Below are 13,990 nucleotides of genomic sequence, written 5' to 3'. Positions count from 1 at the left end.
GAAATAGATGTAATTGTGTCCTTCCTTCTTTCCACTCCTTCCCTGTCCTCTTAATCTATGTTCCTGGCTCTTCTTTTGCTTCTTCATGACATCATCTGTTCATCCTTTGTCTCTTCTTACATTGTTCTCGGGCTGAACAACCTTTTTACATGAAAACGACAGTTTTAAAGTGTGCAATGTCCTGTGCCATGTTGGATTTCACATGTATTGACTTTAAAATAGCAGACATTTCTTTATCGGAATAAATCAGGTTTTTGGTTCATTTATAGCCACCTGATGTTATTTTCCCGGCTTTCGTACCATCCTGTGAGTTTGTGCGTTCAACATAGTAATCTGTATTAAGTTTTATGAGCTGTTCCGAAAGATCTCCATGTATGGTGGCAATGAGTAGTATGCGGCTAGATACGTTTGTAGATAAAGTAATCTTGTTTAATACCATGTATACCATAAATGCAGACCTCTAGTTTAATTATTGGAAAATAATTAAAATTTAAATCATAATTGCAATATTGGCCAGAAAAATCCAATTAGATATTGCCAATCTGCCTTCCTTCTCACTTAGTGTCTTCTGGCCTTTCTTCCTTCCAGTCCTCCTCTTGCCCTTGTTCCTTCCTTCCAATGGCTCCACTTTTAACCCATCTAAAATGTTAAGCAGCTACTCCTGTGATTGAACAGGGACCCACACAGATTATCAGAATACATTATCCCAATCAATACCCATTTAGACCCAACTGAGGCCAAGAGAGCTGTGAAGAGATGCCAGCATCTGTGGGTCGGCCCCGTTAATCTGCACACTGGCATCCTACATCACACGGGGAGAGGAGTCCGCCAAATTGCCTCAGCCAGAGGGCCGGGCTGTCGCCAACATTAGTCGCCTTGGTAACAAATGGAAGGGGTGGGAGCTGTGGATGGATGGAGTACAGGGGCAGGGCAGGAACTGTTGGGGGGGTGTACTCCCAAGGGAGCTATGTGCTCGGAATAACAGGAGTAGCTAGCCAGGGATGAATGAATAAGAAGAGGTAACACGTAATGCAAGAACACAAATCACACAGTCAAGCAGTGTAAACCGAAAATGCAGCACAGACACCACAGATTGTCCTTTCTTACCTCTTAGCTTGGCAGAAGAATAACTTTGAAGTAGAGCTCATGTTTTGTTGCTATCAATATGAAACTGTGCAGGCATAAGCCTTCAACTAGCCACAAACAGATGTGGACACGCCCAGTTTAACCTGGTTTGCACATAAATGCCAATCATGGTCCTGGACCAGAACACCAGCCCTGGCCTCTGAAGACTCGTTCTCACTTTCATCTCACCTTGGCAACGTCGTCCACCAGTGCCAAAGCACACAAACATCACACACTGTCCATTGATTGGTACCATGTGCGTAGGTCTTAAATTGAGGCACATAAACACCTCAGACTCCTCTTGTTTAACACGTGCAATGAAGCTCTGACCGAGTCTTGCAACAGCTGCCTCCTCACATATAAACCCGGGCTGAGACTGGATCCCGGGTCAAAGCTGCTGCAGTAAATCATTGACAAAACCTGACCACATCAGACTCAATGCTCAGAAGCACTATCCTGTGAGAACGTTAATGTCCATCACCAGCCGTTCAATCCCACAGAACTTTATTTATAATTGTAGTCCATAATCATAAGCATCATACAAGTCTGGGACCTAGTTGGAAATGTTTTCCCTTGGACTGAATGTACTTTGTAGATCCATCAATAAAAACATTTCCATTAGAAATTTTCATGTAGCAATATTCAGCCCAAGACACCAAGTCTTACAACAAATTTAAACCTGCATTAATTAATATTTTCATATTAAACATGGATTAAATGATATGTGTAATGTGAAAAGGGTCGCTCACGGTGATGAACCCAAAGTGAAATTTAACCAACTCTACAGTCCCCCTCAGCTATGTTTTGCTCCTTTTTGAGGTCATTTAATTGCAGCTGACAACTCATTTTGCATTCAGTTCACTAATGATCCCCTCCTCCTCCACCACCACCACCCATGGATTTGTCTTGGAGCAACAGAAATCTATTGTCCAATAAGTGAAGTTCATTTGTTCTCTGGTGGATTTTTATCCCCTCATGATGAAAAGGAAAAGAAAACCTGTATAGATTCAGTGTCAGTCTTTTTATCTTGGTATGGGGGATGGTCTGCAATTTGCCTACACCCCCCCCCCCCCCACCCCCCCCCCCCCCCATCAAAAAACCCCATCACTCCCAGTGTTGGATTTCCTATCGATTAGAAGATGAGAGGGAGAAAAAAAAAGGGCCTGAGTGACACACTTTCTAACACATCCTGCTCATTGAGTTGGTGGATATGTGTGTGTGTGAGTGTGCATTCCTCTGAGTGAATATGTGTGGGCGTGTATGCATCAGGCCACGTGTGTGACTTGAATCTATTGGGAGTTTCCAATCAATGTAGGCTGGATGGGTATTGGCAAGCTCTGATTAAAGACAGTCTGTCAAAGCCTTCAGTCGTGCGCTGCGCACCCAGAGTGAAGCCTGAAGAAATCAATAAAAGTGTTGAGATTTAAGCCAGGAATGAAAAGAGATGATTATTATGCCTTTTGTTGTTGGATTACATCATTTCCTCATGTTACAATAAATGGAAGCCTGTCAGCTATGTTGACTGTCCATCCCAGCATTGTTTATATGACTGCGTGTGTGTGGGTGTGTGAGGTCTGTCCAGACCAGCTACCGCGCTGTGAACTCTTCAGTGATGGGATAATTATAATGGGAAAATGTGAGTCAGCACCTGGCCACAATAGAATTCCCTTGTCAAAGAAGCAATTGGATCAATTAAAGGTTTACTCTGTAAATATTTTTATGATGGTGCACTAATGGAGGAAGAAACCAGGCGTCACATGCGGCTCGGCTGTTTGTACTAATGCACTAAAATGTCCTGTTTGTGCGGTGAGTCACCATTGCCATGTTGGTAGAGTTTACTTAAAGAACAATACTGGTATTATTTGTAGTTAGTCTATTTGCTCTAAGCCATTTTCATCCGGGATCATTTTGCAATGCACGCCATCTAAAATTTTATTTTTTTTCAAATGCTTTTCAATGGAGGCCCTGATATCAACAGCTACTGTACATGGAGAACTGCTGATGTAGGAAATGGAATTTGGGCTCTTCCATTGACTGTTATGTAAGTGTGACTTTTCTAGACTTCACAATATTTGTTTCTTACTTAAGATAATATTTAGTCTGTTAAAATTGTACCATTGCTGTCACGTTTGTTATATTGTGCTGCTTTTGTGGTCATGACTTACACTCGAGTTAACATCATTAAGCAATTACTAACACTTGTGATAAGTCACAATGTCTGCTGTGCTAAAGGCCTATTAGTGGAAACCTGCTGACTTTACCCAAAATGTACAGCAAATCATTTTCATCTTCGCAAAAGTGACACAGAGAATTATTTTAAAGCATGCAACAGAGCATCCACATCTCCACTTCCCCAGATTTTCTTTATTTGCAGGTTTCTAACATGTTAGGCAATTGATGCCACATGCAGTAACACCCTCTTAAAACCTGTAAACAGACTTGGAAGTGTAAAATCAGTGGAGTTCACTTTTAACTGCAGTTATGGACGCTACAAAACAGGAAAATATTTGGGAGAAGACAATTAACAGTGAAATAATGCTATCACAAAATGGGATGTATTTGGCAGATGTCTGTTGTCCACAAATACACCAGGAGAAATCTGTGGCTCAGCGTCATGTTTGAGGGCACTTTGACAAGCCAGCCACCAATTCCTGTGATTAATGGCCAACCTGATGAGCTACAGCCAACGTTCTCACATTCTCCTTTTGATAGATGATAATTTATCTTCTTTCTTCTTTCATCACACATAGCTGCTAATGATGCCTCAGCCTCACATGAACAAAAATATGTGTTTTTAGTGTTGTCAACCAAGAAAAATCCTCTGGAGAGAGGGAACTCGTGATGTATTTATGTAAAAGTGACTCAGCTTGGGTTGATTTTCACCGTCATGTTGGCTGAAGTGTTACCTGTGGTTTGGTTTCTTCCTCGTCTTTGTAGAAGAAGAGCTGGTCTGAGCGCAGCACAAACCAGCGAAGCTGCCAGTTCTTCATGATACTGCGCTGCTTCTTCAGCCAACCAGCCTTCAGCGCCCCCTCCTGGAGGCTGGGGGAGGCCGGACGGCACGGACCCCGCGACACCTCGCCCATCACCATGCTCTTGGACCTGGCTGCAAACACATATAAAGCATTTTATTTATATTGCATATACACAAGCAGGCACACAGTGTGGGGTCGGGTGGGTGAAAGAGGTTTTACTACATTCCCTCCATTTCATTGGCTCATGTCTTTTCATTTTTTTTCCCAACAGAAGCTTGTCTTATCCCTCATTCTGTACACTGTATGCGCACACATGATCCGCCAGGCTCTTCATTCACAAACGCGCACAACCTTCTGCCCCAGGCTGCACCTCTTCTTTAGAGGAAGGGGGAGTGGGACTGCAGAGAGGCAGCAGGCACAAATAATAACAGAAAGCAGATGAAATAGAGACTGCGGAGGGGTGTGGGGGTGGGGAGTGAGTACACACACACACATACAGCCTCAGGTGACAGGGACCCCCCCCCCCCCCTTCCATTTCAGAGGTCTTTGGAAGAGACTTATTGTGGGTTGCTACAACCCAACAGAATAGCAGAGGCTTTTGAGTGGAGATAATAGGACCTCATGGGACTGACTGGCTGGCTGCCTGAATCATTCGCAACAAACGTGTGTAACCTGAGCTCAGTCAAGGACAGATTTAAAGGCATAGGATGGGACCATTTGTATGACATCAGCTGTGGGGGGGAGAAAAATAGATGCAAGTGTGACGTGTTTCATTTTTGAAAATGATTCATAATATTACATCAGCATTACACTGACAGCATGACAGTAAGCATGATGTGTGTAAACATAAAAGACCATTGGCAAGTATCATGTTGACTCTGGTGTGGTATTTTCTATTACCAAGAGATATCTCCCTACAAGAAATACAAGCATGTGTCATCAGTTGAGGATAAATTATGTTACACAGTTAAAATCTGACTGAAGATTTCAGGGTCTTACACAGATGAGAAAAACCCACAGGGCCACACAGCTAGCACGAGGGCTATATTCTGCTCAGGCAAACAAGGCAATGCTATTTGATGATCATGTATAATTTATAGAAATCAATTGTGCAGACATCCTCCCTGCTGGTGTTTTTCTTGTGCCATACACACACACACACACACACACACACACACACACACACACACACACACACACACACAGAAATGATCAATGGTGCAGAGGGAAGAAGGGCATGGATGAATGAGGGGGGGGGGAGAAAATCAATGTTTATTCTTTTTTATTGTCTCATCTCTCTCTTTCCAGCATACATATAGCTTAAAGGACAGGGCTCACGTCACTTTGATTTCACATCACAGCCTTTCCTGGCAGTCCGTAAAGCCTGTTGAGATGTGTTGAATGACTGATGGACTGATTATTTCTTAAAGAAAAGGTGTAGATTTTTAAAATTTTTTATGTAACCTACATGTTTATCCAAAGCATGTTTTTGTGTGTGGGATTTTCATACGTGAAACGTTTATTTAACTGTGCCTTTTGACTTATGAAAATAAGTTTTCACGTGTGAAACAAATATCACAGTGAACATTTCAATACTTCAAGTGAAAATGGTCACCGGGTTTGTCGTGAAATGAATGGCGATGAAAACATAACACATACTCAAAATGCGTCTTTTCACACCTGTATTTTATTCCTTGGTCCCAGGCTGATATTATGGTTTCATCTGACTGTGTCAATGTGAACTCTGTTAACTGCTCACATCAGAAATCAAAGGTTATTAAATAAACCTACAATTACAGTGTCAGCTTTAATGACCCTGCTACTTAGGGCCATCTTGTCATATGTTTAAAACCTGCAACATGGTAGAAGTTGGTTGGCTGAGTGGCATATGCTAAAGCTCTGTTAATAAAACCAAACACGACAAACCTACCGCTTTTAAGCTCCCTTTTATTGTTACCCTCTCATGCTCTCTTTCTCTTCAGCCATTTTCCAGCTGTGTATTTTCACCCCCCCATCTCCCTCCATGTTTCTTACTTTGACTCGCTCTAATTCATCTCTCCCTCCTTACGTTCAGCACCGCTGGTCCTGTTGAATCAAAGCTCTGTTAATACAGAGCACGTTACACACACACACACACACACACACACACACACACACACACACACACACACACACACACACACACACACACAAAAGGGGATCCTTGTTCTCAGTACTGGCAGGCACCTCATTTAAACAGTCTTGGATTAGATGCATATTTTCATTAGCTATTCTTAAAATATAACTATTTCCATTGTCGTTGAGAGTCACTTTAAGCATTGCAAAGCTGTCTTATTTGCTTTTTGCAATTGGATAATGCTTTACAGTTGTTTATTTCAGCTTACAGTATGTTTAAATAAAAACAGCATCAAACTTCGCCATGTAAAATTTTCAAGGTACGAGTCACTCATGTTTATTTCTTCTCTCCTGCCTCCAATCAACGGCTACGATCACGAGTATTACTAACTTTAACACTCCAATCAAATCACATCATATACTGTATCATGCTCAGACAGTGTATGTCTTTCACTAGAAAACCCTAGTCTCTTTACCTTCTGTCAAGATACTATTCTTGGCTTCCCAACTCCTGTGTCTGTCAAGCAGCTCCTTCATAAATTTAGAATTAGTTTAAAGATTGTACTTGTGTGATCACCATCAATATCTAAGTCCTACCACCCTGTTTCTCCCCAGTTTGAGAACACCCACCAGGTACAGATTAATTGGTTAACATCATGGATGCAAAGTGTGTGTGATCAACAGAGAAAACCAGACTTGCTGTCTTACTCCTTCAATCAAATTGCTAGCTAAAAATAGCCCTCGCTGCCATGTCCTCCTTCATCCCTCTATTTTTCCTCACCACGTCCATCATGTCTTACCATCACCCTGCCAGTGTTCGCATAAAAGAGCACCACTGTTTAACACATCAGCTGTCTGGATCACAGGAGTGGAACATATACTGGCCGATGATTCACGCCTGAGTCACAACAACTGATTTTAGAGTGTGCGCTCGCCAAGCACGACTACCCACTGCGCCAATTTGGACCTTCTGCTCAGAGTGAATCAGAACTTCCTTGGCTTGGGTGGGGCTGCTCTGTGGTCTATTGGACTATCAACTACAATTCTAAAAAGAGTTTTCTCACTCAAACAGAGTGTAATTGTGGATCATTCATTTACAGTGGACAGCAGTTAGTAGGGGTGTGACGAGACACATAACCCACGAGACGAGATTGAGATTCGAGATTCGAGATTGGGTTTACGAGACGAGACAAGATTTTAACACTATTTTTAAGAAATCTTTAGTGCTGAATTATATGAAAATATAAAGAGAAACACAAAATTCAGGAGGCAGGTGACAATTCAAAATCTATAACATAACTGTAACAGAATATAAGTCAGTGCAGCTCTCAGTCATTCTGTGTTGCTGTCAGATCTGTTTCTCCTGTAGATCAACTTTTCTCCTGTTATATCATCACTGCTGATTCATGATTTAGTCTTCCCTCCTCTTTGTGTTTTTGTTTGGGGAAGTTACCCTTTAAATGTGACTGTGGCACCTTTTCACCATAAATTTAATTTAGTTATAAACTCCTGGACTTTAGCTCCTGTGTTTCAGCAGCTTTTCATCTCATGTTCAAAACTTTCTGCACATTCAGAATCTCTCCCACATAGGCTATCTGTGTTCTCTGACATGTCCAGAGAAAAGTCATAATATTACCAGACTAACGTCATCATTTAATGAGAAGTCTACCTGCCCGATACTCTGCTTTGCATTACATTTTTGATCCGCTGGTAGTAATGTTATCCCATTCAGACTGTTTGACCGACACAGTTTGGGACTGCATGTTGCATGTGAAACCGAAAGCAACTGAAACACTTCTGATCAGGCAGAAATCTCACCACAAATCCACACATGTTAACTTCAGCAGCTCTGACAAATTGCAGCTCACAGTCCCAAACAGAGCAAGGCTGTGCTTCAGTTTTTAGATGTTTATCTTGCAAAACTCTACCGGTTAGGTTACCGCTCATCACAGCTGTCTGGACTCAGTGCGAGCGGTGTGGTTTATTACTATCAGGGCATCAGCTGGGCGGAGTTGATTAGCTCTGTGAGTCTATCTTATCAGTTATACATTTGTATTTCACTGCATGAGTAAATGAATGTGTGGCTTGACAGCGTGTGAAAAGTGTCATTTGCGTGAATCTTGCGAGACAGCTTTTTAACTAACGAGAATTCTCGTCACAATTTAATCTTGCAAGATCTTGTGACATGACTAGTAGTTGGAGAAGGGCTAAGTCAAATAATAGGGATTCAACATCATGCCCGACTCCATGCACTGATGTACAGTATGGCCACATTTTTTTTTACCATGACGTGAACCCCAACGGTAAATGGTAATTTATGTAAATTTGTCCATGTGTCATGTTATTTCAAGTCAGTGATGATCAATTCAGTGTACGGAACTGAATATCCAGGTACCAGATGGATTGGTGACTCATTCAGTCATGAGCTCATACAGTAATGTGTGTGTGTGTTGGTGGGAAGGGGGTTGTGCTAAGCAGACTGTCGCCTATTCTGATGACCGTTTTTATAAAACTATGTAACCTACATGTTACAGCCAAAGCTGAACTAACAGAGAAACAGATTTCAGGCCCAGACACCCAGCATTTAAAACGGCAACATTTTGAAAGGAATTATAGGTAATCAGTAGAATTGCTTATAAGGGCGAAGTAAATCTGTAAATTTTTCACATGGAGTTAAACTTTGGTGAACTTTATTTATCGATGGTGAGCCATCTTCACAGTGCTGACCTTTGAGGGAACAAGGAGCCGGAGAGTCCAAAATGGAGGAAGCTATCAAAGCTTGTTACACAACTCGGACTGATTTAATCTCCTCTGCCTGAGCATAAAGTGCTCCACAAAAGAGGCATGTTTTTTAGACAGTTATGATACAAGAGTCGGTGGTACTAATATATATTTTAAATAAACTGATAAAATGTAATGTCCCATTAGAGACTGGGCTAAAGAGCTGGCTGAGTGACAGTTAAGCTAGCTAATTCGTATACAATCTCACGAACAAAGAGAGTAAAACGGCACAGTACAGAGAAAATAGAAAGAAGCTCTGAGAGCTATTGTGACTGACTAGCACTAGCATGTTACCTGCTTGCTAGTGTGTTAGGGGTTAGCCTGCCAGTTACAGTTGTTTACCAATGAGCCCTGACAGTAGTGGCTGTTAATCAAGTCTGTAGCAATGCCTATTTCGCAAAGACGTGTGGTTGAATTTCACTACTGCCACTTTCTGGTGAAACCATCACTTTAACCGGTAGCTTATTGTGGCAACTGTCTCCACAGCATATGTGTATTCACTCGAACAGCTGATTTTTTTAATGCAGTTCAATTAAAGTGCTCTCCCCCACCACCCTGACCTCCAAATCCTTACTGTCCGCCTCGCTCCATAAGAGAACAAAACTTCCTGCATTGTCACTGAATGTGGGCACTGGATGTAAATAGTGAGCAGAGGAATCATCCAATATGCGTAATTCCTAGAGATACTTGGCTGTGGAAAGATTTTTTCTGTTGAATTTGAACTTCTCAATTCTATTCACGCCCACTGTCTTCAGGTGGAGGATGAAACATCAAAGACAAATATCTCAAAACCTTGGCAAATAGAGCCAACACTATCAGCATTTGTCTTTGGTGGGTGTCCTGTCACAGTAATTGACAAATCAAATGAGAAATGCAAATAAAGCACTCCGTCCATAAACAGTTTATGTCTATTACATCTAAGGACAAATGTTACAATGTGAACAAATGCTTGTCTGCAGACTGAAAGATCAAAACACAAGTGGTACAGTGTAGCACATGAAGGGACACTTTGATGCCACATTCACACACGCACACACACTCTAGGCCCCTATGGTGTCACTTAATGCAGTTTGCAGTGGTATATTTATCATCGTCAGGAAATGGATACATCATAGAGGAGCCCATCCATTAGCATGTACTCCCCAATAGCTAGACATACTACACTGATGGCTAAATCACATACACACACGCGCATACACACAAGAACGCGCGCAGGCATGTTGGAGGAATTCAATTTCATTAATCTGCTTGTTGTGTAGTGATTTATGGCTCGTGGAAAATGACAAAGAGAGATACAGGTGCATCAGTGTGTAACTTCCAGTTAGCCTATCGCTGCTGATTAATGTGTGTGTGTGTGTGCACGTGTGCCAGCCTTCCCTGACAAGCTGGAGGTGTGGCCAGTACTATAAAGCCCATATGTGAAAGCTGCAGTGGAGCGGAACTGATCTGCAGCAGCGGGTGTGTGAGCGTATCTGTGCATTTCTGCGCATGTGATCATCTCCACATGCTCATTACCCGAGTGTGTCAGTGTATGAATTTTTTATCTATGCAGCATGCTCTTGCTCACAGTCGTGATGGTGTTCATTCATATGCCTCGAAAAGGCAGGACGTCAGAGTGTTGCTACACTGCAGGACTTTGATCATAAAAACCATGGTAACGCAGATAAAAAAAGACACAGCAAGAGAATGAAGCAGCTGATATGTGGGCAATTAAAGCTGCTAGTAGATTCTTGGTGCCAGCCAAAGAAAAAATCACCCCGTTGCAGCTATAATATGTCGTTCGTTGTAGCAGTTGCTGAAGCACAGCAGTCAGACTTTTCTTTTATGCAGCAGATATTGTTGATTCTAATAAATGTGGCCACTGGCATCCTAGATTGGTAGCAATATCGGCATTAAGTTTTTACTTGAGCATTTCCTATTAAGAGCTAAGAGTCGCTCTGAAAGAAGCCAAAGCACTGATTTAATTAGACCTCAGGGGGCAGATCCAAATAATTAGTTGGGTGAATAATGTTTAAGAAGACATTTTGGGAAATAAGCTTTTTTGCCTTTTATTTGTTAAATGGGAAAATTTATTCTACTCTCACGTCTGTACATTGAATATGAGGCTAGAGCCAGCAGAGGATTAGCTTAGATTTGCACAAAGACAGCGCATAGGTGGAAACAGCTACCCAAAGGAAAAATCTTTTGCTCAGAATAGTTTTTTTTTTAACTCTTGAGAAAGCACTTATATCTCAACTGTATCTTTTTTTGAGATCACTTCAGTTTGAATTGTTGCTCCTAAAACCCCCTTTGGAGAAAAGATGAGATAAGGAGAGATTGAGTTTTTGAGACTTGGGTAAGACAAATGGATACTGAATTGAGATTACAATAGGAGAAATGGAAGAGATCTCATTTATTGTATCTTTCTGAGTTCATCATAAGAAGGCAGTTAGGAGCAATGGGGAGATGTTAGTGAGCTTGATTGTATTGCATTACGGTCTATGATTGGAGAACCTCACTGGACCCTATCCAAAGAAAAATTAAAGTACAAGTTTTGCATGGAAAAAATAAACAAAATACAATGTGCCAATCAGGGAGCTTTAGAGGTGCCCCCAACTTCCAGTCTTTATGTTAAGCTAAGTTAACCGTCTCCTGGCTCTAGCTTCATATTTAGCGTACAGACAATCTTCTCATCTAACTCTTAATGCTAAGAAAGTATTTCCCAGAATATTGAAGAATTCTTTTAAGTGGAGCTCTTTGACTAAAGAGGCAAGAGAAGAGGAGGACAACTTAGTGAGACCTTGTTAACTTTGTGGTCTATTAATTGAATAGTCAATGCAATTTAGCCATTTTAGATTAGAAGAAGTTGTTAAATGACCTTCCAAAGTCAAACGTGCCAGCTTATATCTTGCTAGTTAGCTTGTCGACTGACCTTCTCGCATCATGAATGCAGCAGCCATGAATGATCAATAGAATATAAGTCAATCACGTTTATATTATTGATTCATATTTTGAGTGTCATCCTTGACATTCTAGCTTGCCAGTCAGATTTGTTCACTTGTTAGCGTGGTGTCGCCTTCTCAACCTACTTTAACCTCAGCTGACCCTGTACTACACTGCTACATCTGTCACATACCCGTTTATTCATGGGCTTCATGCAACAAATGTGATGCCGTCAGCGGCGGAGCGCTGATTTACAGAGGACATGCAGAGAATGCTTCTCACGCAGAATCACACAGTCGCTTTAATCTCTTCAATTTTCCACTGTCTTAACAGAAACGCAAGGACGAGTGGTATTTCCACCTCCTCAAATGTAACAAGACTGCTGCATTTTGCATTTTTATTAAGTTTTCTGTATTTGAGTCCTCCTTTCTCACTTCATGCTACTAGTGCTAAAACATCACGTTGGTTAAAATTACTTGATTTTGCCTAAACGGTATGTAATCAATTAAGATATAGTTGACAAGATGTACAGTGAATCACACTTTACTCCTCAGGCCAGTTGAATCTGTTCTGCTGTTTTAATATATGCGAACACAGATTTAATCCACTTTGCTGCCAATTTCATACACATCACTCTCCCATTCTTGGGAGCTATTCATTTCCTCTTAATCAGATCCAGCTGTATAATTGCAGTCATGGAGATTAGTGCCAAGGAAGGAAGGACACACACTGGTACACATGGACATATTAATACATCCACCCACGAAGACACACACACATACAGTACATGTAATAGTGTGAGCACACACACATACACACACTCGGCAGCAGCAGCTGACGGCAGCGTGATAATGCTGAGCGTTACAGTGATGAAACTAGAGATGCTGCTTGCTCCTCTTAATAGAATTCACACTGGCAGCATCGGCCAGCTGTAGTAGAATGCTAATGTACGCGAGAGCTTCCCTGCGTGGGCAGACTTTCCGTTTCATTCAGTAATATGCGGCTGCAGCAGAAAAATAGATGGAGTGGAGAAAAAAGTGTTTCTATAGACATCTTCTTGAGTAAAATCTGAATTATAGGCAAAAAAAAGAACTTTTAAAAATGCAATGTATTTGAGAAAGTGTAGGAAAATGTCCAGATAAAGCCACTACATCACTAATACATCCTCTGATCTGATAAACTCCCATCATAGTCCCTGTCAGATATGACATAATATGTCACCACATAGTTTATAGATGAATAAGGGGCTAGTGCAGCTGGCAGGTATTGTAGATGTGAAGGCAGAGCAAAAAAAAACGTGTCCTACCTCTCCTGGTCTGTCTGATCTTTGGGCTTAGCATGGCTGTCATCGCTCATCCACACGCTCTCCTCTCGGCATGTTCATGAACATCCAAGCACCCCACCCCTGTCTTTCCCTCTGCCTTTCTGGGTCTTTGCCTCTCTCCTCTTCTTCTCCTTCTGACCTTCTGCAGTGCAGCCGGCAGCTAGGGGGTTGGGTGAACAGGGGAGGGGAGGAGAATGGAAAGAGATGAGGGTGGTGAAGGAGGAGGAGGAACTACCCCTTTTCTTTTCCTGCGCACACGCCCAGTGGCCTCCACCCGTCCCTGTTACATTATTCATAGCGGTACATCAGCCTAGGGTAGATGGATGACAAGGTTTTTGGGCAGGGTCTCTCACCGGCAGAGCACAGACCTGACCAGCTAACAGATGCCTGGTTTTAAGTGTCCTGTTCTGCACTGAGTGATTTTTAATAAGGATCTGCATGTTCGTAAAGGAGAAAAAAAAATAAGGAGGGGGGGTTGGGTGTTCTGCATATAATTAAGCTGTAGAGGTCCTCAGCTTGTCTCCACTTCCTTTCCTTAATCACTCTTTTCTCTCCATCCTTCCTCTGCTTTCTTTCTTATTTTCTTCCTGCCTCCTTTGCTGCATCAACTCATTTAAAAAAATCTCTTCTCTTCCCTGTCCTTCCACCTCTCTCACCACAATTCCCTTCTAATTCTGCTACACATCCGTCAGTCTCTGCTCTCTTTTCTTTTCCCCTTAATTACTTTCCTTAACCATTTTTGTCTTTG

General features: G+C 41.8%; 1 protein-coding gene across 1 annotated transcript in view; it reads right to left on the bottom strand.

Annotated features, from left to right (window-relative positions):
• The window catches only part of si:dkey-191m6.4 (rho GTPase-activating protein 22), a 31,068-nt gene extending 17,687 nt beyond the window's left edge, over positions 1-13,381 (bottom strand). The window contains exons 1-2 of the mRNA XM_038735150.1: positions 13,225-13,381; positions 4,032-4,231 (exon numbers count right to left, since the gene is read on the bottom strand). Coding sequence (XP_038591078.1) covers positions 4,032-4,231; positions 13,225-13,267 — 243 coding nt within the window. The 5' untranslated portion in view covers positions 13,268-13,381. The remainder of the gene's footprint in view (positions 1-4,031; positions 4,232-13,224) is intronic.
• Positions 13,382-13,990: the final 609 nt, after the last annotated feature.

The sequence above is a fragment of the Micropterus salmoides genome, unplaced genomic scaffold (genome assembly GCF_014851395.1).
Source record: "Micropterus salmoides isolate LMB-PRFRI ecotype aquatic unplaced genomic scaffold, ASM1485139v1 Ms_hic_scaffold_21, whole genome shotgun sequence".
In the NCBI taxonomy this organism is placed as follows: domain Eukaryota; kingdom Metazoa; phylum Chordata; class Actinopteri; order Centrarchiformes; family Centrarchidae; genus Micropterus; species Micropterus salmoides.
The sequence above is the reverse complement of the archived record's forward strand: the minus strand, read 5'-3'. Positions and strand labels throughout refer to the sequence as shown.